The following is a 24911-nucleotide window of genomic DNA, read 5'->3' as shown; positions in this document are numbered from 1 at the left end:
GGACAATTTATTTTGGGCTCAATTGTAATATTGTTTTGTTTTTGAGGCTGCAGCTCATGCCTCTTGGAATTTCTGTTCTGTTTTGTATCCTTTGATAGTTTCGCCTAAGAAAATTCTCTTTATTATTCAACAAAAAAAACAAAAGATGGTAACAATTAATAATAATAACCATTACCGAATGTTGTCCCTGCCATCAGACATGAACCTGCATTGTCATGCTTATCAGCTTGAGATTTTACCATTGCACTAAGCAATGGACCCTTTGTAGTAACACCAATAATAGCATTGTAAAATGAACACATGCATCTTTGACTAGGGCTGTCAATGGGTCGGGTTGAACCTGATGGGCCCGAATCGATTGGGTCAGTTCTGGTTTCAGGAACTGGTTCCAGTTCCATCCAACAAAGCAGAATTCCTATCCATTAGCCTTTACAAACCTAATCCTCCCTCCCAGACTTAATGTACTTTCTTAGACTCCCCTGACTCCTACAAAAAAATCCCTCCTGATCTTTCTTTGTTTTTTTTTCAACCAGAGCAGGAATTTTAAATACTAATAAGTAGTAAATAGGCAAGTTGCTAAGGTTGATTTGATTAGATTCATCCTACTCCCAAAGAGATGTACCCTTTCTTCCAATTAGCCAGCTTTTTAGAAAACTTTTTCAGGATGGGATTCCAAAAGTTGCTTATCCTGAGATTGCCTCTATTCTATGTCAAAGATGAGAGTGAAAAGTACAAGAGAAGAATGATTTGGAGAGTCAAAAAGTGTGTGGCAGCATCCACACCATCTTATTTAAATAGAGTGAACATATTGTAAATTACTGAAAGCTGAACCACTGTACTCGAAGTAGCAGAAAAGAGGAGAAGAAGAAGAGATGCTGGAATGTCGAACTGTACTTGCAGTCGACCATGCCTTTATTTATATATAAGTGAAGTACAAAGTACAAGAAATTACTGGGATACCCCTGATTAGTGATGGGACACCCAGAAGACTTAAGACATAAACGAGATTAGGCCATTAGCAAAGGCCCAGTTACAAGATAAGTTTAACATAAGAATGGGCTAATAGGAATTCTTATCAGCTGAACACACTCAAGCCTTCTAACATATCATTCTAACACTCCCCCTCAAGTTAAACATGGATATCAATCATGTTTAGCTTGCCAAGTATGTCCTTGAACTTTGTAGTTGCCAGCCCTTTTGTTAATACATTTGCAATCTGCATTTCTGATGGAGTATAAGGCACACAGAGTTCCCCTGAAACAATTCTCTCTCTTACAAAGTGTCAATCAATTTCAATATGTTTTGTCCTGTCATGTTGTACTGGATTATTGGCAATGTTGATAGCAGCTTTATTATCACAATACAACTTGAGAGGACCTTCAGTCTTGATACCAAGCTCATTAAGGAGAGTTCTGAGCCATAAGAGTTCAGCAACCCCGTGTGCCATAGCTCGGTATTCTGCTTCTGCACTTGATCTAGCCACAACATTCTACTTCTTATTGCGCCATGTGACTAGGTTTCCTCCCAAGAATGTACAGTAACCTGAGGTTGACTTTCTGTCTCCAACAGACCCAGCCCAATCAGCATCAGTGTAGGCTTCAATTCCAAGTCTGCTGTTCTTCCTGAATAGAATTCCTTTCCCTGGGCAAGTTTTCAAGTATCTTAGAATTCTTTCCACTACTCTCATATGAGGAGTCTTTGGTGAGTGCATGAATTGATTGACAACATGCACTGCATAGTCAATGTCTGGCCGAGTGAGGGATATGTAATATTAGTTTTCCTACTAATTTTTGGTACCTTTCCTTATCACAATATTCCTCACCCATTGATTCTTGTAATCCATGGTTCGGTTCTATTGGTGTGTCTGCTGACTTGCACCCCATCATGCCTGTTTCTTTTAGGAGATCTAGCACATATTTTCGTTGACATATGTAGATTCCTTCTCTTGATCTAGCAACTTCAATCCCGAGAAAATATCTCAGATTTCCCAAGTCCTTGATCTCAAATTCTGAAGCTAAGAACTCTTTCAGCCTCTTCATCTCTTTCACATCATTTCTAGTAATCACCATATCATCTACATAAACAATGAGAGCTGTAAATTTTTCATCCTGTCTCCTTGTAAACAATGTATGATCCGCACTGTTCTGAGTGTACCCCACTTTCTTCATGGCCGTACAAAGTCTCTCAAACCAAGCCCGGGGAGATTGCTTCAAGCCATACATTATATCCAGGTGGGGGTTCCATGAATACCTCTTCATGTAGATCACCATTAAGGAAAGCATTCTTCACATCCAGCTGATGAAGTTCCCAAGAGAATTTTGCAGCTAATGACAGTAGAACCCTAATTGTGTTGAGCTTTGCTACCGGGGCAAAGGTTTCCTTGTAGTCAATTCTTTCCTTTTGTGTAAATCCCTTTGCCACAAGTCTGGCCTTGTATCTTTCAATTGACCCATCTTCCCTGTGCTTTACTGTGAATACCCACTTGCACCCAACAATGCCTCTCCCTTCTGGCAGGTCCACCAATTCCCACGTTCTTGCTTTCATTAGGGCTTTCATCTCTTCATTCATGACTTCTTTCCATCTTGGATCAGATACCGCCTTTGAATATCTGGAAGGGACACATACAGAGGAAAGAGCAGACACAAAGGAATGATAGGTAGGTGATAAATGTGAGTAAGAGACATAATCAGCTATGGAATGCCGAGTGGTGCAAGAACGAACAAGCTTACGGAGAGCAATGGGAAGATCCAAATCTGAATTGAGAGAGTCAGAATTACCTTGGATTGCAGAGACAGATTGATCTGAGTCCAACTGGTTGCAATCATGAGGTTGAGGGCCCTTCTTCCTTCTACTGTATGTAAGTATCTCTTTCTCTTGCCTGCTGGAATCATCAGGAGCATCAGCTGAAGCTGGAGATGTAACTGGCACAGCGGGAGTCTCACTAGGTCGACCCAGAATGTTACAGCTAGGAGTAGTGGAACGTGATGAAAGGGGAACAAAAAAGGAGGGAGAATGAGAATCCTCTTCCATCCCACTAGTCTCCCCCTGAAGAGGATTCTGAGAAGATTGGAAATAGGGTTGAGACTCAAAAAAAGACTACATCTCTGGTGACATATTTTTTCTTGGAGACAGGATCATAACACTTATACCCCTTTTGTGTAGGAGAGTAACCCAAAAAAATTCCCTTTGTAGCCTTAGGATTCAGCTTGGTTTTCTTTGGATCCTTCACATGTATGAAGCATGTACATCCAAAAACCCGTGGGGGAAGAGGAAATTCTGGAAGAGTGGGACACAACACAGAGAAAGGGGTCTTCATACCTAGTACCTTAGATGGCATCCGATTTATCAGGTATGATGCAGTGAGAACAGCTTGAAACCAATATTGCTTGGGCACATTGTGCTGGAAAAGTAGAGCTCGAGCTGTCTCCATTAGGTGCCTGTTCTTGCGCTCAGCAACTCCATTTTGCTGAGGGGTGTAAGCACAAGATGATTGATGTAACATGCCTTCGTCTTCCATGAATGAGTTCAGGGATCTTTCAAAATATTCAGCTGCATTGTCTGAACGGAATTGTTTAATCTTCTTACCAAATTGTGTTTCAACCATCTTGCAAAACATCATAGTTATCCGTGGAACTTCTTCACGTCCTTTTAGCAGATAAATCCAAGTGCACCGAGAATAATGGACAATAAAACTGATAAAATAACGGAAGCCATCAATGGAGACAATGGGTGAAGGACCCCAAACATCTGAATGGACCAAATCAAAAGGGGCTTGAATTTCATTACTAGAAATTGGATACATTGATCTGCATTGTTTTGACATTTGACACACATCACAAACTAAACTTTGACTCGGAATGCCCTTACATAAATCGGGAAAAACATTGATAAAGAAGAAAAAGACAAATGACCTAGCCTAGCATGCCACAAGTGCAGCCTAGCTCTTGACTCCACACTTTCTGGACTAGTAGTAGCAGAAGCTTGCAGTGCTGAACTGACATCTGCATCAAAATAGTAGAGGCCCTCATACTCATGACCACTCCCAATCGTTCTCCTCGTCAATCTGTCCTGGAAAACACAATGAGAGGGAAAAAAAGTTATACTGCAGTTCAAATTTCTTGTAAGCTTTGAAACAGACAACAAATTTGATGTAAGACTAGGAACATGTAAGACTGATTTAAGAGAGAGATCCTTGCTTAGGTCAACCACTCCCTTTCCCGAGATGGTGGAGAGGGACCCATCAGCTACTCTCATCTTATCCTGGCCAGACAATAAATGATATGAGGAGAATAATGAGGACATATGTGTCATATGGTCAGTGGTTCCTGAGTCAATCACCCAAGAGCTAGAATTAATGGAACTAGTTGCACTAAATGCAGAGGCTGTACTTGATTTGGCAAGAGAGGTGGAAGCTAAAGGATTGTTCTTCAGACGGGCAAATGCCCGGCTGAGAACCTCTACCTCACTAGCTGTAAAGCCCAAGGTACTTGGTCCAGAGGAATCAGCAACCTGCTTTGTGGTGGAAGAGGACACTGGTTGAGTACTCTGTGAGATGTCACTACTGCTGTTGGTGGCAAGATTCCCACTTGCTGTGTGGCCCTTATGTTGCCTTTTTTCCTTTCTCAAAGCAGCTGGCTTCAGATGAGGGTACAAGACCCAACATTTCTCCTTTGTGTGTTTCTCACCACCACAATGGGTACACTTGAGGGACTTCTTGTCTGAAAATCTGCTTCCCTTAGTGGAGATTAAGGCTAAATGTTCTCCAGATAGTTCTGTTGCTTGTGTCTGGGAGTCAACCTGCATCTCCTTTCTCCTCTTCATTCCTCACCAGGTAGTAAACATGATGAAGCTCAGGTAATTCATCTCTCCCTAGAATCTGTGACCTTACACCTTCATATATAGGGTCTAAGCCTACTAGGAACTTGAAGGCTCTGCCCTCCTCAATCTGCTTGTCATGCCTCTCCTTATCCTTGGCATTTTCCCAATCCAAAATCATGTGATGGTCAAGCTCTTCCCAGAGACTTTCCAGTGTTGCAAAGTATGTTGCCATAGACATGTCTCCTTGCCTTAGGGCTGCAATGTCTTGGTTCAGCCTGTAGATTCTAGCATTATTCTTCTTTTGGCCATATGTCTTAGATACTTTCTCCCAGATTTTAGTGGCTGTAGGAAAATGATGAACAGTTCTGGCCACCCGAGGAGTCATGGAGGCCAGCAACCAAGACATAACTGTGGCATTTTCCTTGCGCCACACAGTGTATTCAGGGCTGCTGATTTCTGGTTCCTTTTTATCTCCATCCAAATAGCCTGTGAGGTCACGAGAGGTAATGAACAGTCTTGCTGCGATAGACCACTCTCTAAAGTTATACTCATCCAATAGCACACTTGTAATCTGCAAGCTATGCAGATTAGGGTTCTCCAGGTTTGAGGACCTTATAACAGGTCTGTTATCTTTAGAAGAAACTTCACCGGATAGTGATGACATCCTAACTTCGGTCAAGGAGTTGTTCACAGTACTGTTGGGTGGTTCTGGTTAGGGCTGGCCGAAGTAGTCACAGAATTCACAGTGCTGATAGCACACCAGATAGGCTTCACCTCAGAGTTCACAGTGCTGGTAGCACACCGGATAGGCTTCACTTGGACTAAACCAGTTCGGGTACAGCAGCAAGGAAAAGTCTGTAACTGAACCAGTTCACAGAGATGGAGTAGGGCTGGTAACCGACCTGGAAATGATCTGTAACTGAAGTCGCCACAGTTCTGTAAAGGTCTTTCTGAACCAGTTCTGATGCAGGTTCTGATTAGCCGAAGTAACCTCAGCAGGCCCTGACAGCTCGCAACACAGTTTCAGACTTGCCGAGACTGTCACAGTACTGAAGCCGTTCTGTTACAGCAGCAAAAGGTGTTCTGGGCTGGTAACCGACCTGTGCTATGCAGACTCCACTTGAACTTCGAGTACTGCAACTGTAAAGGGAGTTCCCCTCCTTACAGACAACACTAGGACTGCTGAAATCAGTCCTCAACTAGGTGTGTCCTATACAGACCTCTTCTTAGCAGCCGAATAGCTGCTAACTACTAGAAACTAGTAAGACTCCAGCTTCAGGGTCTTACCTACCTTGCGCCCTACAACCAAGGGAAACCCTAGGTCGAACCTTGTGTTGTTCTCCTGCAACCCTAGGGTTTCACAGCAGCAACCCAGATAAAAAAAAGTGAAATACAGCAAGAAAGAGGAGATGGCGTCGGCAGTAACCAGGAAGGTGCTCAATGCTCTAATACCATGAAAGCTGAACCACTGTAGTCGAAGTAGCAGAAAAGAGGAGAAGAAGAAGAGATGCTGGAATGTCGAACTGTACTTGCAGTCGACCATGCCTTTATTTATATATAAGTGAAGTACAAAGTACAAGAAATTACTGGGATACCCCTGATTAGTGATGGGACACCCAGAAGACTTAAGACATAAACAAGATTAGGCCCATTAGCAAAGGCCCAGTTACAAGATAAGTTTAACATAAGAATGGGCTAATAGGAATTCTTATCAGCCGAACACACTCAAGCCTTCTAACATATCATTCTAACAATTACAATGACTAAAATACCCCTATACCTAATGGAAAACTAACAGCCTTTAAAGGATAGGCCTAGGTACTCCATAGGCAACCTGTGGGAACTAACTGCTAGCTGGAAGCCTGGAAACTAACATGAATCCTGTTAGTTTCTAAAAAGTTAGCCGGAAGCTAACAGCCTCCTGACTATATGTGCTTGGCTACATGAATCCTGTTTTGCCATACCATTCTGTTTAGTGCAATATCAATTGTTATACTATGAGCAATCAAAACAATTCTTTCATTTTTTTTGAAGTAAAAGGTAAGGTATTCCACTGATATACTGAATCAAGTATATACAGGAGATCACATGTACGGCGAGACACTAATATAAAGTGTAGGGCGCCAAAAAACCAACTAGACTAATCCTACACTATCTCTTTTAATTAAACAACTTTACAAAAAGAAAATATTCATGGTGGGGGATGTCCTTGGAACTACCGATAACCAGGAATGAAACAACCAAACCACCTTTCCCTTTAAAGTCTCCACATCACCAAATTCACTTTCAAATGTCCACTGGTTTCTCTACTTCCAAGTATCCCATTAGATAGCTGCCGGGATTATTCTCCACAATGTCTTGCCTCTTTTGTCTAAGCCTTTTTTTTTTTTTGATCAATAACACTTTCATTAATTCATCAGTAGAAAATTTACAAGTGGAAGACAAACACACTTATCTTCCAAAAGTCACAAAGAACTTCAAGAAAGGAAAAAATACAAAGAAACAAAGACACTACCGTTACAGCTTAGCCCAAAACAAAGAATCCCTTTCTGCCCCTTGTTTTGCTAAACCGTCAGGTAAGGAATTAGCTGATCTTTTAATCCAACATGTCTTAACTTCCATCTCCCACACCAGCCATTTGAATTTCCGCTTCTCATTATTATACTTCCATAAATCATTTTGATCTTTAGTCAGCCACCCTATCACCACTTCTGAATCCCCTTCAATTATAAGTTTCCTGATGTTCAATTCCTTAGCTTTCCGGACTCCTTCCATAACTGCACATATCTCAGCTCTAAGGGAGTCACCCACTCCAATTGGGCCTGAGAACATAGCAGAGATGACCCCATTATCATCTCTGAAAACACCCCTGATCCCCGATTGTCCCGGGTTTCCCCTACTGCATCCATCAAAGTTTAATTTCAAGAATCCACTAGGTGGGGGGGTCCAAGCCACACTCATTACTGACTTGGTCTGCATGCAATTTGCAATTTCACCCCACTTCCTCAACATGTCATCCACAGTGTAATCTGTGAATATTTCCAAAGATTTCAGCCACTGTACCGCCCTAAAGTGTATGATAGCCCTCAGATCTGCTGGCCCTCTCTGAGTTTCTGAGAATATCTTGGAGTTTCTTTCTTCCCACAGTGTCCAACATACTGCAGCCCTTAGTCCTCTCCACATTGTCCTTCCCCTTTTTAACCGCCACCTAAAAAAGGAAGGGGAGAAAAGGCCCTGCATGTCTGATGGGGGATTCCAGCTGCATCCAAATAAGGAGAAAGCCCAATCCCACAATGACCTCGCGAAGTGGCAAGACACCAATAGGTGAAAACCAGTCTACCCATCTGCTTTACACAGAACACACCACTGAGGTGACAAGCAAGTATTGGGTCTCTTCTTTTGGAGTAGATCACCAGTGTTGATTCTTTCCAGATAGGCTTCCCAACAAAAACTACCAACCCTAGGAGGTATAGCTCTGCACCAAACCTCACCAACAGGGAAAGGGGACAAGGTAGGACTGGTGGACTGACTTAAGACTTTGAAGAACGAAGCACAAGAGAAAATGCCATTGGGGGTAGGTGTCCAAATTCTAGAATCCGCCCTAGTGGGGTCTAAGACAACGTTATCAAGAAGTGCAAGAAGGCTCGAAATACAGTCGAAGTCTGAGTCCCTCAAATCCCTTCTTAGACCCAAGTTCCACCCAATCCCAGAAACGGAAGAGGATGGGGTGGTGAAAGACGAGATCGGCTCATTTTTCAAATCAGAAAGGGCATACAAAGACGGAAACTGATCCTTTAGAGGGGCGCTCCCCACCCAGGTTTGTTCCCAAAACTTTATGGAGTTACCGGAATTCAAGTCATACCTGATATTAGGAATGAAAACTGGTAGCAGGTCATGAATGGATTTCCAAGGAGAATTGCTTGTGATCCTAGCTCTGATTCCAGCGTCCCATCCATTGTGCTCCAGCCCATGAATACTTGCCACTATTCTAGCCCATAGCTTCTCCTTCTCCAAAGGAAACCTCTACAACCACTTCCCCAGCAGAGTCATATTCCTTCTCCTAATACTCCCAAGCCCCAAGCCACCACACGACTTACTCCTACACACTATTTCCCAGCTAACTCTATGATCCCTCTTCTCTTCTCCTGGCTCCCACAGGAAATCTCTCATTATCTTCTCTAATCTGTTAGCAATCTTCACTGGGATTTTAAACACCGACATGAAAAAGATGGGTAAGTTAGCAAGCGTGGCCTTAATTAGTGTAATTCTCCCACCAAGAGAGAGATAGTTCTTTTTCCAGGATACCAATCTTTTTTCAAACCTTTCCATCACCGGGTTCCAGAAACTCTCTCTCTTGGGATTATCACCTAATGGTAATCCTAAGTAGTTCAGAGGCCATCCCGAAACTTCACACCCCAGCACTTCAGCACTCTCCCTGATCTCTCCCTCCTCCAAATTCACCCCCACTACACAACTTTTCCCAAGGTTAACCTTCAAATTGGACATTTTCTCAAACAGTTGTATCACCGACTTTAAATTCCTGATAAACCTCACATTACCACCTTCACAAAACAGAATCGTGTCATCAGCAAACTGTAAGTGAGTGAGGGGGGTTTCCACCCTCCCAACCCTCCAGCCTCTAATGAGCCCCCTAGAATCTGCTCTGTGAATCAGTTTCCCCAAAACCTCCGCAATTAAAATGAACAAGAAAGGAGAAAGGGGGTCTCCTTGTCTTATACCCCTACTGGCTGGAAAGAAATCTACCACTATCCCATTCACTAGCACTGAATAATGACAATTCCGGACACAACCCATGATCCACTTACACCATCTAGCCCCAAACCCAAATTTAGTTAAAACTCTCCTCAAGAATTCCCAGTCCACCAAGTCATAAGCCTTTTCCAGGTCTAGCTTACAGACCACTCCCTTCTTCTTATCCCTCTTAAAGTTCTCCACACTCTTATTAGCAATTAAAATCTGGTCTGTAATTTGTCTTCCACTCACAAAAGCTCCTTGATAGTGTGCAATGATATCTGGCAGTACCTTCTTCAGCCTCAAAGACAACACTTTTGCAATGATCTTATACAAGCTATTAACCAAGCTTATTGGCCTAAAATCCTTCGGGTGGGATGCATCTTTCTTTTTTGGAATTAAGGCTATAAAAGTAGAGTTCACACCCGGATTGACAATTCCTCTCCTGAAAAACTCCTCAAACACCCGCAAGAGATCATCTTTCAAGATATCCCAACAATCCTGATAAAAAGCCATTGTAAACCCATCCGGCCCTAGAGCTTTTGTTCTATCCATAGAGAACACAACCTCCTTGATCTCTTCTATATTAAAGCTTCTTTCCATCCTTCTCCTGTTCTCCACCCCTACATCTGGCCAATCCAAACCTTCTACCCACACCCTTCTACTCACAGGCCTTCTTAGAATAGATTTAAAGTGCTCCACACAGGTCCTAGCAATCTCCTCTTGCTGTACTAACTCAACTCCATCTGCTACCAATTTGGAGATAAAGTTCTTCCTTTTCCTGCCATCTACTAGAGAGTGGAAATACCTAGTGTTTCTATCTCCCTCTTGCAACCATTTACACTGAGATTTTTGCCTCCAGCTAATTTCCTCCTTGTACAGGCAGTCCTCTAACTGTCTTCTCAATTCTCTCCTGAGGACATTGTCTTCCTCTCCAAATTCTCCCCTTTCCTCTTTAAAGTCAAGGCTTTCAATCTTCTTCATCAAGTCTCCCTTTCTTTCTTCTGTCCTCCCGAACTCCATCAAATTCCACTCCTTGATTCTTGCTTTCAAGAATTGTAGTTTCTTATGGAATCTCATCCCCTCCCACTCCACCAACGGGTTACACTCATGCCACCACTCCCTCACTTTGTTAGGAAACCCTGGATGAAGTAACCACATATTTTCAAATCTAAAGGGGGTAGGACCTCCACACCTTCTTTCCTCCTTACATAACACTATGGGCCAGTGATCCGAGGTCACCCTTGGGAGAGCTCTAGCATCCAAGGTTCCCCAATGTTCTTCCCAATCCAAAGAGAACAGGAATCTATCCAACTTAGAGCAAATGGGTCTAGATTGGAGATTTGACCATGTAAATGCCTTGTGTGCTAAGGGAATCTCTTTAAGCTCAAAGGCATCCACAAAACTGTTAAACTTCCTCATGCTTTTTGTCACCCTCTAGTTAATCTTATTGGACTCTTCCGAGAATCTAATCACATTGAAATCCCCACCCATGCACCAAGGCCCATCCCACAACCCTCTAATATTAGCCAGTTCCTCCCACAACTCCTTTCTCTCTCTATAGTCATTTGGTCTATAAACATTTGTGAGCACCCACATATAATCATCCTCTTGCTGCTTAAACTTCATGGAAACCGAGTACTTTCCGATCAACTCCTCCAGACCTTCAACCACATCCCTCTTCCACATTGTTACAATCCCCCCGGAAGCACCCCATGATGGAGCCGCCACCCAGCTAATCCCCCTGGCTTTCCATACACTCCTTGCCCATTTGTCATTAAACTCACATTCTCTTCGACTCTTGCAACAGCACAATGTCTGGGTCATACCATCTTATTACCTCTTTTATTGTTGCTCTCTTCTTCGCACTCCCAATTCCCTCACATTCCAACTAAGAATCTTCATTCCGTTTCTTTTTACAAACCCCTTGCCACCTACCCGCTACTTTCCCCCTTTCCTTCTATCTCCTTTTACCTCGAGCTTCTTGTCTCCTTCTACATCTCTCTTTAGTCTCTCTACTTCACTCAACCTCCTCTTCTTTGTTATGATCTGCATCTTCCTCTTCTGTAAACTTTCTATCAACTTGTTCAAATCTTCCAACCTACAGCCCAACTTCCCTACAAATTCTGCTATCGTGTCTTCTCTCACCGATTCCACCACCCCTACCCTTCCTACAGAATCCCCTTCATCTCTGTCCACCTGCCTTTCCTTCCTCTCCTCTAGTCCCACCTCAGTTCTTTCCTCTCCAACCTTCCTCCCCTTAATGTTACCTCCCTCCCTCCTTGCTTTCTCCCCATAATCCTCTCCATCTCTACCCTCATTCCTTTCCCTCCTCTCCACTAACCCCTCCTTTCTTCCTTCCTCCCCTTCCCTCCTCCAAATCAGCTTCCCTTCCACGTCCTTAAACACTCTTTCAATGATTTCCCACACTTTTCCACTCCTATACCTTTCTTCCCGCACCTTCCCACAATCCTTCCTTCCCCTCTCCCCGTCCTCAGAGAGCCCGCCTACTAGCTCGGCTGCATATTCATGGGCTACAGGACATGGTACAAAAACGGAATCTGGAACCAAAGACACAGGAGACACATTAGTAGCACAAACCGAAATCACATGGTTACCTGGGACTGATGGACAAGCTAGAATAGGACTTCTCCCGGCCTCCTCTTGTTCCGGAGGTTGGTAAACAATTATCTTCCTGAGTTAGTTGGGAAGTACTTCTGTCCTTTGGTCAACCTGGTGATCTTTCCACTCTACCCCTGGGTCACCCCTAGATGGCGTATTCCTGCTCTGCTTCCGGTTCACCCGGTTTTCCTCTTCTGATAAACCTTGCGCACTCTGTGGTCTTGGGAATGAGATAAGCCGATTGCAGTCTTCACCTTGGAATAATCTTGCAATATTCCACCCTTCCATATCACCTCCAGCACAGCTGCCTTCATCGTTTACACTGCTCACGCTAGAGCCATCAACAGAAAGGTCCTCCGATTCATCATCGCCTTCACCGCACTGCACCCATCCTTCAAACTTCTCTTTCTTCTCTTCAGTTCTTCCCCTAGTGAAACTTGGCTTCAGCCTCTCTGAGAAGCCTCGCATGGGGCTAAGCTCCTTCAAACTTTGTCGAGAGACCCACTGTAACACCCTCTTCTTTTCTGGTTTCCGGCGCTGCGCGCAATCTCCCTTTTGGCTCGCGGCTGGGGACGATGATAGACCGTAACCGATGTCTATCATAGTCGAAGCCCCAGTCACGTGTTTCTTTAAAGGCTCACACGCCTTTTTAACAAGTTGGGTCGGGCCCGCTAACTTGTTTGGGCCTTTAAACATACCATTAGCAGCCCACATGGGCTTTTGCTTTGGCCCATTCTTAAATACACACGAGCTCACGTGACTTTTAAGAAGGTCACGCACGTCCAACCCCGGCCTCAGTTTGGTTTTAACAGGTCTAAGTTTGGTTCTTCCTTGGACCAACCCCTTTTCCTTGTTCAAAAAAGTCTTGGCGCCGGTTACAACCTATGCAAAGGACCTGCCACCCTCCAGACTGTTCAGTTCTTCATCACGCGAAAATCCCACCCCCTGCCTGCTACCCTTTTGTTTCTCCAGCAAATGTTTTTCCATTTTAGTGAAAGTACTTTTCTTGTTTGAATCCTCCAACACTTTCTTGCCACGCAGCTCTTCTTCTTCAACCTTCTCATCTCCCTCCCTATGAGCCTCTTTCCAGAGCATCGATTCAGTGGATGAAGCCAGCCACACTGAGTAGCAATGCCTTTCAACTAGCACCTCTATCTTCCGAGGAATCTCCTCAGGTTTTACTCCATTCAATAAAATTGAAGCTGAACGAAGGTCTCCCCAAAAGGCACCTCCTAGTGATCCTCCACACATCAAAGCAATGGCTTCAGCAGTTTCTTGCTTCCACAAGTGAAAGGGAAGACCTAAAAGACGCACCGACACTCCATCTTCAACAAAGAAATCTTTGGAGTTTGATCCCGGACACCATCTTGAAACTGTGAAATTTCCAAGTTTAGCTTGGATATTTAAAGCCTCAACTTCTACTCTGTTCTCAAGCAGATCCAGCAAAGCCTTGTCCTTCTCAAAAGGTGTTAAAATAAATGTGCTCTTCAACTTTAAACTTGCTGTTAACAGATCTGCAACTTTCCTCCAGTCAAGAATGGGAGCTGAAGCTTTAACTATCAGTTTTCTTTCCCAATCACCTCTCTGTATGTTTACTCCCATTCTGTATTTACCTGCCCCAGCTATCACTACAAGATTCTCTTGCTTAATATTGTTCACCATACTACTAGAACTGCTTATCTTCCTTTTTACTATTGCCTCTCTTTTAGCACTCAGGCGTTTCAGCAGTTCACATAGGGCTCCATGAACTGCCTTCCAGCCCTGACTCTTCCTTCCTTCTGGAAAGCAGATCATCTGCTTTCTACCCTTTCCAAAAAATTCTGTCAAGGAGATAAAATAACCTTTAAGGTTTCTCTTACACTCTACAACAAACCTTCTTCCAGTTTCTGAGAGAAGCTCTTTCCAACTATTTTGCTTGCCCTTGTTACTTGCACCTTCCACAAACTCCTTGAGCCCTTCAATTACCCCCAACCCTTCTAGCAGCACCATCCCTCTCTTTGCTTCCCTGATTTTCAAGCCCTTCAATCTTCAAAGCTTTTTTCCAACGGCCTACCTCCACAAATTCTCTCATCTCAGTTCCTCACCCTCTCACCCTCTCACCCTCTCAGCACCCTTCTCTTTGCTTCACCCTCTCACCCTCTCACCCTCCCCTCTTTTGTCTAAGCCTTCCACTCTCCAGCTTTGTAGAAAATCATTTGAAGACCTTGGAAAGCACCATGAGAGGTTAAAACCTCCACAAAAATAATTAAATAGCTCTCTGGTCAAGGGACAGTGAATAAAAAGATTTAAACAAAAAATGTCTTGTTTAAATCATTTCTTACTACTTCAATCCTTGTCCGTTTCAGTCGACCCCTAGCTCTTCTAGCCCCTTCAAGTAATAGATCACTTCTTACGGGTGCTGTAGATGGTCTTATATGCACATGAGCAAACCATCTCAGTCTGCTTTCTTTCATTTTATCACCTATTGGAGCTCCTCGTAGGTTCCTTCAAATGACTTCATTCTCACCCTGCCCCAATCTGGTCTAAATTAAAGACTAAAAAATTAGGATGTACTCTGTTCATGGTTGTGTTCATGCTTCAGCTGGTTCCAGAACAAGAGATTTTGTTTCATATTCAGATATATTATATTGGCAGTTCTGGAACTGGCAATCCATGGTTCCAAAACTAGCAAAATCCCCTTTTTTCAACATGCCAACTTATGGTGTTCTAAACCAAAATTCATGGTTTACTGATACAAGTATGACAAGACAATTATATAGGTCTTTTTTTCAACATGCCCACATAAGCGACATGTAGCATTTTGATTTTCCCATACTGGAGTCATGTTTGGTTGGGTAAATTCAAGTTCAAATGTTTGTACCACCCTCTAAATTGGGTTGTGTGCATAGTAGTGTTAGAGACCCAACAAGGGGTATTTCCACTTCAGGTGTCTTATGTGGTGTCTAGTGGAACTTATGTGTTAAACCATAATAAACAGTTGTGCATTGAGTTGTGTGCAAAACACCTTACTTTCCCAATTTTTAATGCTATAAATCAATTACAAATGTTGAAACTTCAACCCACCACAGTACCAAACACCATCAATAGTGTGCCTCAGATCATAAATAAATCTCTAGTATTAATTTATTTTACTCAACAATGACCATACAACCAAAAGCAAGTAGTGAAGGCACATGTATAGATGAGTCACACAATCAATACTCACATTGTAGTTCAATAAAAGAACCACAAAAAGAACAACCTCATTTGTAGTTTTTGGTTAAAAAAATGCATTGTTTTCTGAAAAAGTTGGTACATTTTTTGAACCATACCACCCTTTTTAGAACCATGGAACAACACCTCAGATGGCTATTATTAATTGAACAAAACTCTGATCAAAGATAAGAATAGGACTGATGTGGACACAGAATCAAAACATTGCTAATCCATAAGGCTCAGTTTGGAAGGAGTACAAATACATACAAAACAATACAAAATACAAGGTTTTGCACTCTACATATTTGTATTTGTACTCCTTCCAAACTGAGCCTAAGGTTCATTATCTGATGAATGGTGTGGATTGGGCAGAAGATTCATCATTCCTCCACAGCTAAAATAGCAAGTCATGTGGCATGCTCCCTACTTGACCTGATTAAAAAACCTTTTCTCTATATGTTACTTATGTTATCATTGATCAGGAGACTGGAAAATGATAGCCCACCTCACAACAACTCAAGACAGTAAGGAAGTATTCGTGCACTCATATAGTATCATTCCTCAGGATAATAGAAAATGATAAGCCACCTCATACCAACTCCAAGTATCATAAATACTTTTTTTTATCAAGCACTATAGACCAATCCCTTCAGCTTCTACCCAGCAGATAGCATAAAGAAAGTTTCCTCCAACACCAAGGCACACCAAAAAATGATCTCCACATTGGTCATTTGAAAGCTTTATGCACCATTTCCATGAGTCCACTACCTCAATCAAACAAAAGAATACTTTATGACTTAACCCATTCCCCAATTTTCAAAACTTAATACAGCCTTCAATGTTCTATTGGTTTCTTGGACATCTCCTCTTTAAGTTCACTTTGATATATTTGATGAGGTAAAGGGAATTATTTATGCCTGACATCATGAGAAGCTACTAGATTGACCAACCTGTGGAAGCTTGCCAATTCCCTTGACAAGATTGAGGAATTAAAAGAAAACTAGATAGGATTTTCAAAAATTTCCTATTTTGACAAAAGGCATAACCTATTAAAATGTACAGAGATGATAGTATGTAAAACTAGAGAGGAAGAACCAGGCCATTGAAGAATCCTGAGACAATTTTTATGTCACTCAACTAGTCCTGACTTCTGACCTAGTCCTACCATCATCCAACTCAACAGGTTTTTGAACATTACACAATTACCTACAACATTTGTCACATTATATTTTTCTTTGTTCAAGAATAGGAAAACAACATCAACAAGGAAAAGACAGCACATAATGTATGATACGATAGATGCTAGTACTTACAAATTTTGTGTAAGCCTGATCAACCAAGTCCCTAGATTGTCCTTGAATATACTGCTCCATACGTGTTGCAAGGGTTGCAAATCTATTCATAAATGACACAGAAGAAATTAGATATAGACCAGCCCAAGAAAACCACTGTATAGAAAATAGATTTATAACATGCTTATGATTTACAGAAAAAAAGAAGCAACCATTCCATACAATAGAATACCATGTTATCAACATAAGTTTAGACCTTGAACAGCAACCAAAGAGTAATTAATGCACCTGCACCTGTGACCTAGAAGAATCCCAAGCTCCTAATGGAGAAATAATAGATCCATCATTTTTTTTTGGAAAAAGGTAAGGTGATGTATTAAACCACAAAAAGTATGAAGGATATACAATCAGCCCAATTCCCTGTACAATGAGAAACTGTACTAAAGGAAAACCCCTGAAACTCAAAACACAAAAACTGAGCTAGTAGGCATTTACATACAAAAAACTATCCGAGAATGAGCTCTGTCAAAAAAAGAACTTGTATATCTGGAATTCTGGATTTGAAAAGTGGGTGATTAGCTAGCCACGAACACAGCATGCCCATGATATTTTTAAGAACTTCCTCTTTTGAATTTTGACGCCCTTCAAATATTCTCTGATTCCTTTCATGCCAAACTGCCCAGAACACAGCTGCAGGTATAGTGTTCCATACAAGTCTTCCAGCCTTACTTAGACCCTTTAACTTTCAAGCAAACAGAAGGCTGTTCACATTAGGTGGAAAATACACCTTCACCCCAAACAAATCCAAAATTTTCCCCCAAATCCAGTGGGTGAGATCACAGTGGATCGGGAGGTGATTAGAGGTTTCTGTTCTTTTTTTACACAGAACACATCTTTCATCCTGCACTTGAATGCCCCTTCTGACTAGGTTTTCTCTAGTCTGTATTCTGTCCAGTACCGCTGACCACACAAATAATAGATCCATCTAAATTATTTTAAAAAAAGCTTATTCACTGCAGATTAGCCTTGGGCTATTGCTTTTCGGATCCTCCCAGTGTATTTTGAGGGGCATTTGCACCAATCCAATTGTGTTCATTATTTTTTGGGAGATACTCTTCCCTCTTTTTACTGATGAAATATTTGTACTTCATGCTACCAGGAAAAGGTTAATAAATTAAGATATTTGTGCAATATAAAACATATGGCAATGCAAAGAAGAGATACAAACATAAGAGTTATTGACATTATAATGCTAATCTCTTGAATTATTAAGTTCAAATATTCTCCATTCACAATGGTTCTGTTTCACAACCATAGAGAATTAAAAATAAATAAATAAAAAAGAAAAAGGAAGGACAGCTAAACAATATGAAAGCTTCTGGAGCATCATGTCACCCTCAAGCTAATGGAGTCTTCAAGACTTCTAGGAGAAGTTGGACATTCCCGTAATGCCTCAACAGCTCAACTCAAGGGTATTAGAAATACCAAAGGAGCTCACATGGTGAAAATCCCAGGGACCTATACAGCTAAAGGAACTTTAAAAGCTCAAAGCTATAACTCTTTTTAGCACTACCATAAAAGTTAAAAGGAGTCCATACATGCATGATGTGGCATCATCATAAAGCAAATGAACATGACAATGTTTATGCAATTACACATATTACATTTACCAGACACTCAAAAGAATTTTTTACCATCATAACAAGAAAAACATTGAAGTACAAGGTGTTTATATATTAAAGATAATATGATCACCCCATACAAGATTTCCACGTTGCTTTCAAAAGATATCTGATCTGAATTGCAAAATTCCCTTAGATAAAAGACCCAATCCACTATTAAAATAGCTCACATCCAAACACAATTCTGCTAGCAGTGTTGCATGGACAAAAACACAGGAACCAAAATCCTACATGAGAGTGGCACTCTGACAAAGCAAGATGAAAAAATAAGGATTCATAGAGATGTTTATTCAAAAGTATAAACTATTAAACAGTCAGTTTTCAAATTTTAGCAATAATATAGCTAAACAAAAGGTTTTAAACTTTATCTTTGTTACTAAATAGTGGTTTTCTTGAGAACATGGCATTCATTGTGCATTTTTTTTTATCAATAACCACAGATTTCATTAATAATGAAATAAAATTACAAGGAAAAGGAGCTAAGGAATCTTAACTTCCCAAGGTATGGGAATACATCCAACTGAAAAACACAAAAAATTACAACTGAGCCCAGAATCCAGAAGCCCTATTAACCCTTGCCTAGCTAATCCATCAGCAAAGGAATTGGCATTTCTCTTTACCCAAGTACACTGGACTTCCATATCTTTGATCAGCCATTTGAACTTTCTCTTTTCATTGCCGTAGCTCCACATCTTAGAAGTGTCTTCTTTTAACCAGTCCACTACAATCACAGAATCTCCTTCTATAATCAGTTTCTTAACATTAAGTTCTTTGGCCCTTTACACCCCTTCCAAGGCTGCTAACACCTCAGCCCTCAAAGAGTCTCCCACTCCAATTGGGCCAGAGAACATAGCTATTACATAACCTTTCTCATCTCTTAGTGCCCCCCCAATACCCGAAGGCCCTAGATTCCCCATGCTACTACCATCAAAATTTAGTTTGATAAAACCAGGAGGTGGAGGGTTCCAATTGAGATTCGAAGTCTTCTTGCTTGAGACTGAGCTAGCAATTTCTTTTCATTTTCTTAACATATCATCTGTTGAAAAATCTGTAAACTCATTCATTGTCTTCAGCCAGTGTATTACCCTTATATGAATCACTTCTACCATAGTTTCCAAACCTCTCTCCTTTTCTGAAAAGATCCTTGCATTTCTTTCTTCCCATATTGTCCAACAAACAGCAGCTCTCATGCATCTCCACATGATTCTTGATCTTTTTGTTGAGCATTCAATAGAAGAAGAGGAAAACAAACTTTTGCACATTAGTTGGGGATATCCACCTGCACCCAAACAAAGAAGCAAACCAATCCCAAATATTTTTTGCCAAAACACAGGATATTAGTAAGTGGTAACCAGACTCACCAGCAGCTTTGCATAGAACACACCAGTGTGGAGATAAACAGCTATTGGGTCATTTTCTTTGAAGTAAATCACCTGTGTTAATTCTTTCTAGGAAAGCTTCCCAACCCTTGGAGGTATAGGTTGACACCACACTTCCTTGACAGGGATAGACAAACCAATAGGAATTTCCGGTTGTATTAGGGCTTTAAAGAAGGAGGCACAAGTAAAGGATCCGGAAGGAGACAAAGTCCAAATCCTACTATCTATCTTTGTAGGCTCCAAGAAAATCCCATCAAGGATGGACAAGAGAGTTGAAATACTATCCAGTTCTGTGTGCCTGAGTGCTCTTCTCAAACCCAAGTTCCATCCAAACCCAAAATTTGAATTTGAGGAAACAAGGAAAGTGGCAATTGGTTCATTTTTGAAAGTGGAGATTGCAAATAAAACCGGAAATTGGTCTTTCAAAGAGAGACTCCCCAACCCAAACATGTTCCCAAAACTTTATGAGGTTACCCGAGTGCAAGTCATACCTGATCCAAGGAGAGAAAATAGGCAAAATTGCTTGGATTGATTTCCAGGGTGATGCTCTTGTAGCCATAGCCAGAATCCCAGAGTCCCAACCATTCTCTACAAGCCCGTGAATACTACAAATTATCTTAGCCCACAGTTTCTCCTTCTCCAATGAAAACCTCCACAACCATTTCCCTAACAAAACCAAGTTCCTCTTCCTTAAGTTCCCAATACCTAGCCCTCCATCCTGCTTACTCCTACACACCATCTCCCATCTAACCCTATGATCCTTTTTTTCCTCCCCTAGCTCCCACAGGAAGTCTCTCATTAGCTTTTCCAACTTGCTAGCCACCCCTGCAGGCACCTTAAAAACTGAAAGGTAATAAATGGGAAGATTAGCTAGAGAAGACCTAATTAAGGTGATTCTTCCTCTAAGAGAGAGATAGTTTTTCTTCCAAGAAGCAAGTCTCTTTTCAAATCTCTCCACTACTGGAATCCAAAAACTTCATTTTTGAGGATTATCTCCTAGGGGAAGACCAAGATAAATTAGAGGCCAACTAGACACTTCACAACCCAAAATATTTGCACACTCAAGGATCTCACTTTCCCCCATATTCACACCTACAACACAACTTTTATCAAAATTTACTTTTAGATTCAACATTTGCTCAAAGAGTTGTACTATAAGTTTCACATTCCTGATCCAATTCATGTCCCCTCCCTCACAAAAAAGAATCGTATCATCTACAAACTGCAAATGTGTGAGTGGTATGTTCTCCCTGCCAACTCTCCACCCCTGGATTAGACTTCTAGAATCTGCCCTAGAGATCAATCTCCCTAAGACTTCAGCAATCAAGATGAACAAGAAAGGAGAAAGGGGGTCTCCTTGTCTTATTCCCCTCAAGGCTGGGAAGAAGTCTACCACTGTTCCATTCACCAAAATAGAATAGTGGCAAGTCCGAATACACCCCAAAACCCACCTGCACCATCTATCTCCAAACCCAAAGTTAGTCATCACCTCCAATAGAAAGGACCAGTCTACCAAGTCATAAGCTTTTTCCAAATCTAGCTTACAGACCACACCCTTCTTCCTTGATTTCTTGAAGTCCCCCACACTCTCATTTGCTATAAGTATTTGATTAGTTATTTTCCTTCCCCTCACAAAAGCTCCTTGTTTATTTGAGATAATGGTATTGAGCACCTGTCTAATCCTAAGGGACAAAACCTTCACAATGATCTTATATAGACTATTAACTAGACTGATAGGTCTATAATCCCTTGGATGTGTTGCCTCTCTCTTCTTGGGAACCAAAGCAATGAATGTGGAATTCAACCCCAGATTAATCACTCCTCTTCTGTGGAACTCTTCAAAGACCATCATTAACTCTTCTTTCAAGATCTCCCAACAGTCCTGATAAAATGCCGTCGTAAAACCATCTAGGCCTGGAGCTTTTGATCTATCCATGGAGAATACTACCTCCTTTACTTCCTCCACCTCAAATTTTCTCTCCAACCACTCCCTATCTTCTAAGCTTAGGTTTGGCCATTCCGTCCCCTCAATCCATACCCTATTACTTAAGGATTTTCTATAGATAGATCTGAAATGGTTTGCAAACTCCCTAGCAATCTCACCCTGATTAGATAAGGTTATCCCCTCCACTTCCAAACTTGAGATAAAATTTTTCCTTCTCCCATTTTCCAAAACATGAAAGAATTTTGTATTCCTATCCCCCTCCTTTAGCCACTTACACCTTGACTTTTGTTTCTAGTTGCTTTCCTCCTTGAACAAGTCATCCTCCAATTGTTTTCGCAATTTCCACCTTTTTTCTTTGTCCTCCTGAGTAATACCTCCCCTCCCCTCCTTCACATCCAAATCTTCCAGTTGAGCAATCACAGTCTGCTTTCTTTCTTCCAACCTCCCAAATTCTAAGTTATTCCATTCCTTAATTTTACCCTTCAAAAATTGTAGCTTCTTATGGAACCTCATTCCATTCCATTCTACTACAGGATCACTCTCTAACCACCAATCCTTGATTTTATTAATAAAACCTGGGTGGAGTAGCCACATATTCTCAACTCTGAACGGGGCAGGCCATGTGTTTCCCAACTCTTCCTCACCAATCATAATAGGCCAATGGTCTGAAGTTACCCTTGGAAGTGCTCTAGAAGTCAAGCTACCCCAATGTTCCTCCCAATCCACTGAAAAAAGAAACCTATCCAGCTTAGAACAAATGGGATTCACTTGTAGGTTGGACCAAGTATAGTTACTACGTGCCAACAGAATCTCTTTGAGTTCAAAAACTTCCATAAATTGATTAAATTTCCTCATGCTCGTAGTCACCCTCTGTCTAGGATTATTTGTTTCTTCCGAAAACCTAATTACATTGAAATCACCTCCTAAACACCAAGGTCCTTCCTACAATCCCCTTATATCCCCCAACTCTTCCCAAAGATTCCTCCTCTCTCTATAATCATTAGGTCCATAAACATTTGTTAACACCCATTCAAAGCCATCCTCCACCTGCTTAAATTTCAATGAAACTGAAAATTGACCTATCAACTCCTCCATTGCTATGCACACCTCATTCTTCCATAAAGTTATTAATCCTCCTGCAGACCCCCAAGAAGGTGCAGTAGCCCAACTAACCCCCCTTGCTCTCCAAATGCTCCTAGCCCACCTAGCATCAAAATCTGCTCTCTTAGACTCCTGTAACATAATTACATCTGGGTTTATCTTTTTAATTGCCTCTTTAATTACTGCCCTCTTCTTAGCACTACCCAACCCTCTAACATTCCAGCTGACAATTTTCATTTTGCTCTCTTTTCATTTTCCCCCTCAAGTCCAGAAACTCATTACTTAACCCCCTTCGTCCTGTCCCCTTTGACACCCGCATTCTTATCTCCTCCAATATCCCTCATCAATCTTTCAACCTCATTCATTGTGCATATTAGCAATTCATTTATGTCAAATAAGCAAGTAAATGAAGGAAAATGTTATACTGAAGTGTCTATCAAGAATCCATGGAGTGTCGGAATTTGATGTATGTCTGACATAGACACTTCATCCATTTAGGAGACTCCACACAACAGTGTCTTCTAGTCAATTGGAAATTGTTATCAAAAGGATTTTTCAATAATACAATTAGAAAGAAAACAAAAATGATCTATACCTAATGAATTACTGCGATTATTGGCATAAACTATTATAAAATGTAGTTTAAGTATGCTAGTCAGACTACAGAATGTAATCATGATGTATATTTGTATCATAAATGTCAACACAAGATAGACCTTATAGCCCCTAAGGTTGTCAGGCTGTACACCTAAGAGTTAAAGTACTCTGCATGTTCACATGCCAGAAGATACACAAACAAAGATCCTGCACATGTGTACATGCTAGCACACACACAGTGGGGATTGGGGAAGACAAATTCCAAAATCATATGAGATTTCTAAGAGCCAAATTTTATAGAAGTTGTAATTTTTTTATTTTTTTTTGAGTAAGATTAAGTATACCATTGCATTAAAACAACTATAGGAAGAAGTTGCAGAAGCCCATGCATACCAAGGATCAGCACACTTGGAATATACAAGCAATACAACCCATGTCTTCCCCCTGAATAGACTTTGCGCACCAACCCATGAGAGCAACTTTGCTTTTAGTTTACTGATCAGCATGCCCACCAACTCTCTTGTTCCCAAAAATTCTGGAATATCTTTCAGATTATACTCCATAACACTGCAAGAGGAGCTACCTTCCAGACTATAGCCCCCTCTTTACTCAAGCCTTGCACCTGCCAACTATTAAAAAAGCTTCCATGTTTCTAGGGCACATCCTTGCACCCCAAAATGCTACTGAGTACTGACCTACACACAAAGTTCTCTAATATTCACAATGTATGAACATGTGGTTAACTGTTTGAGAGTATTCAGAACACAATACACATAAATCACTGTTCATTCCTATTCCCCTCCTCTGCAGGTTATCCTTATCCATAGTCAAACATCTATCAGGTATATCCATCCAAGCAAGAAAAGACACATTACAGGGTACAGATGAGATCCGGAAATTTGATGCTGGGAAAGGAACTAAGTTGGGGGCTATAATATGTTTGTAAGAGATTGAGCTGGAAATACTCCAGACTTCTCCGAAATCCACACCCTTCTATCTACCTGAGATGGTTGAATCACCATGTTGTTCAGTTTCTGAAACATCTCAATTATTGGAGGCTTGGAGCCATTCTCCCAATCATTTAGGTGTCTTCTAAATAAAGGTCACCATTCTGCTCTACCATTTAGGTGTCTTCTAATCAGCACCATGGCAATTCATCATTAAAAAATTGCTAGTCAGGCATGTACTGATGCAACAAAAACACAAGACCTGAGTAATAAGTCATCTTCTTCATAACATGACAGCAATATCTCTATGAACTACACCGAGATTTTTTTGATTGCTAAACCACACTAAGATATGTTGAATGAAGAATTAACTTAATATTTAAGCTCACTGGCTTAATAACTTAATTAGGAATTTTCCAATGTCCTACTGAACCAGCAATTGCCTAAAAAATGACAACTATTCCTCCTTATATGGGATATTAAATTAACCTGGGGATATAAGACAGGACACCCATCTGCCGTACATTGCGTTCATTTCTCTCAATCTGGTGGCAAGCTTCATCAACAAACTGCACACACAA

At 41.2% G+C, this 24911-nt stretch overlaps 1 protein-coding gene across 1 annotated transcript in view; it reads right to left on the bottom strand.

Annotated features, from left to right (window-relative positions):
• LOC104595812 (exocyst complex component SEC3A) overlaps positions 1-24911 on the bottom strand; it is a 97119-nt gene that overhangs the window by 6210 nt on the left and 65998 nt on the right. The window contains exons 18-19 of the mRNA XM_010256716.3: positions 24820-24899; positions 16701-16782 (exon numbers count right to left, since the gene is read on the bottom strand). Of these exons, the coding sequence (XP_010255018.1) occupies positions 16701-16782; positions 24820-24899 (162 nt within the window). The remainder of the gene's footprint in view (positions 1-16700; positions 16783-24819; positions 24900-24911) is intronic.

Source organism: Nelumbo nucifera, chromosome 5 (genome assembly GCF_055504915.1).
Source record: "Nelumbo nucifera cultivar China Antique chromosome 5, China Antique-T2T, whole genome shotgun sequence".
NCBI lineage: Eukaryota > Viridiplantae > Streptophyta > Magnoliopsida > Proteales > Nelumbonaceae > Nelumbo > Nelumbo nucifera.
The sequence above is the reverse complement of the archived record's forward strand: the minus strand, read 5'-3'. Positions and strand labels throughout refer to the sequence as shown.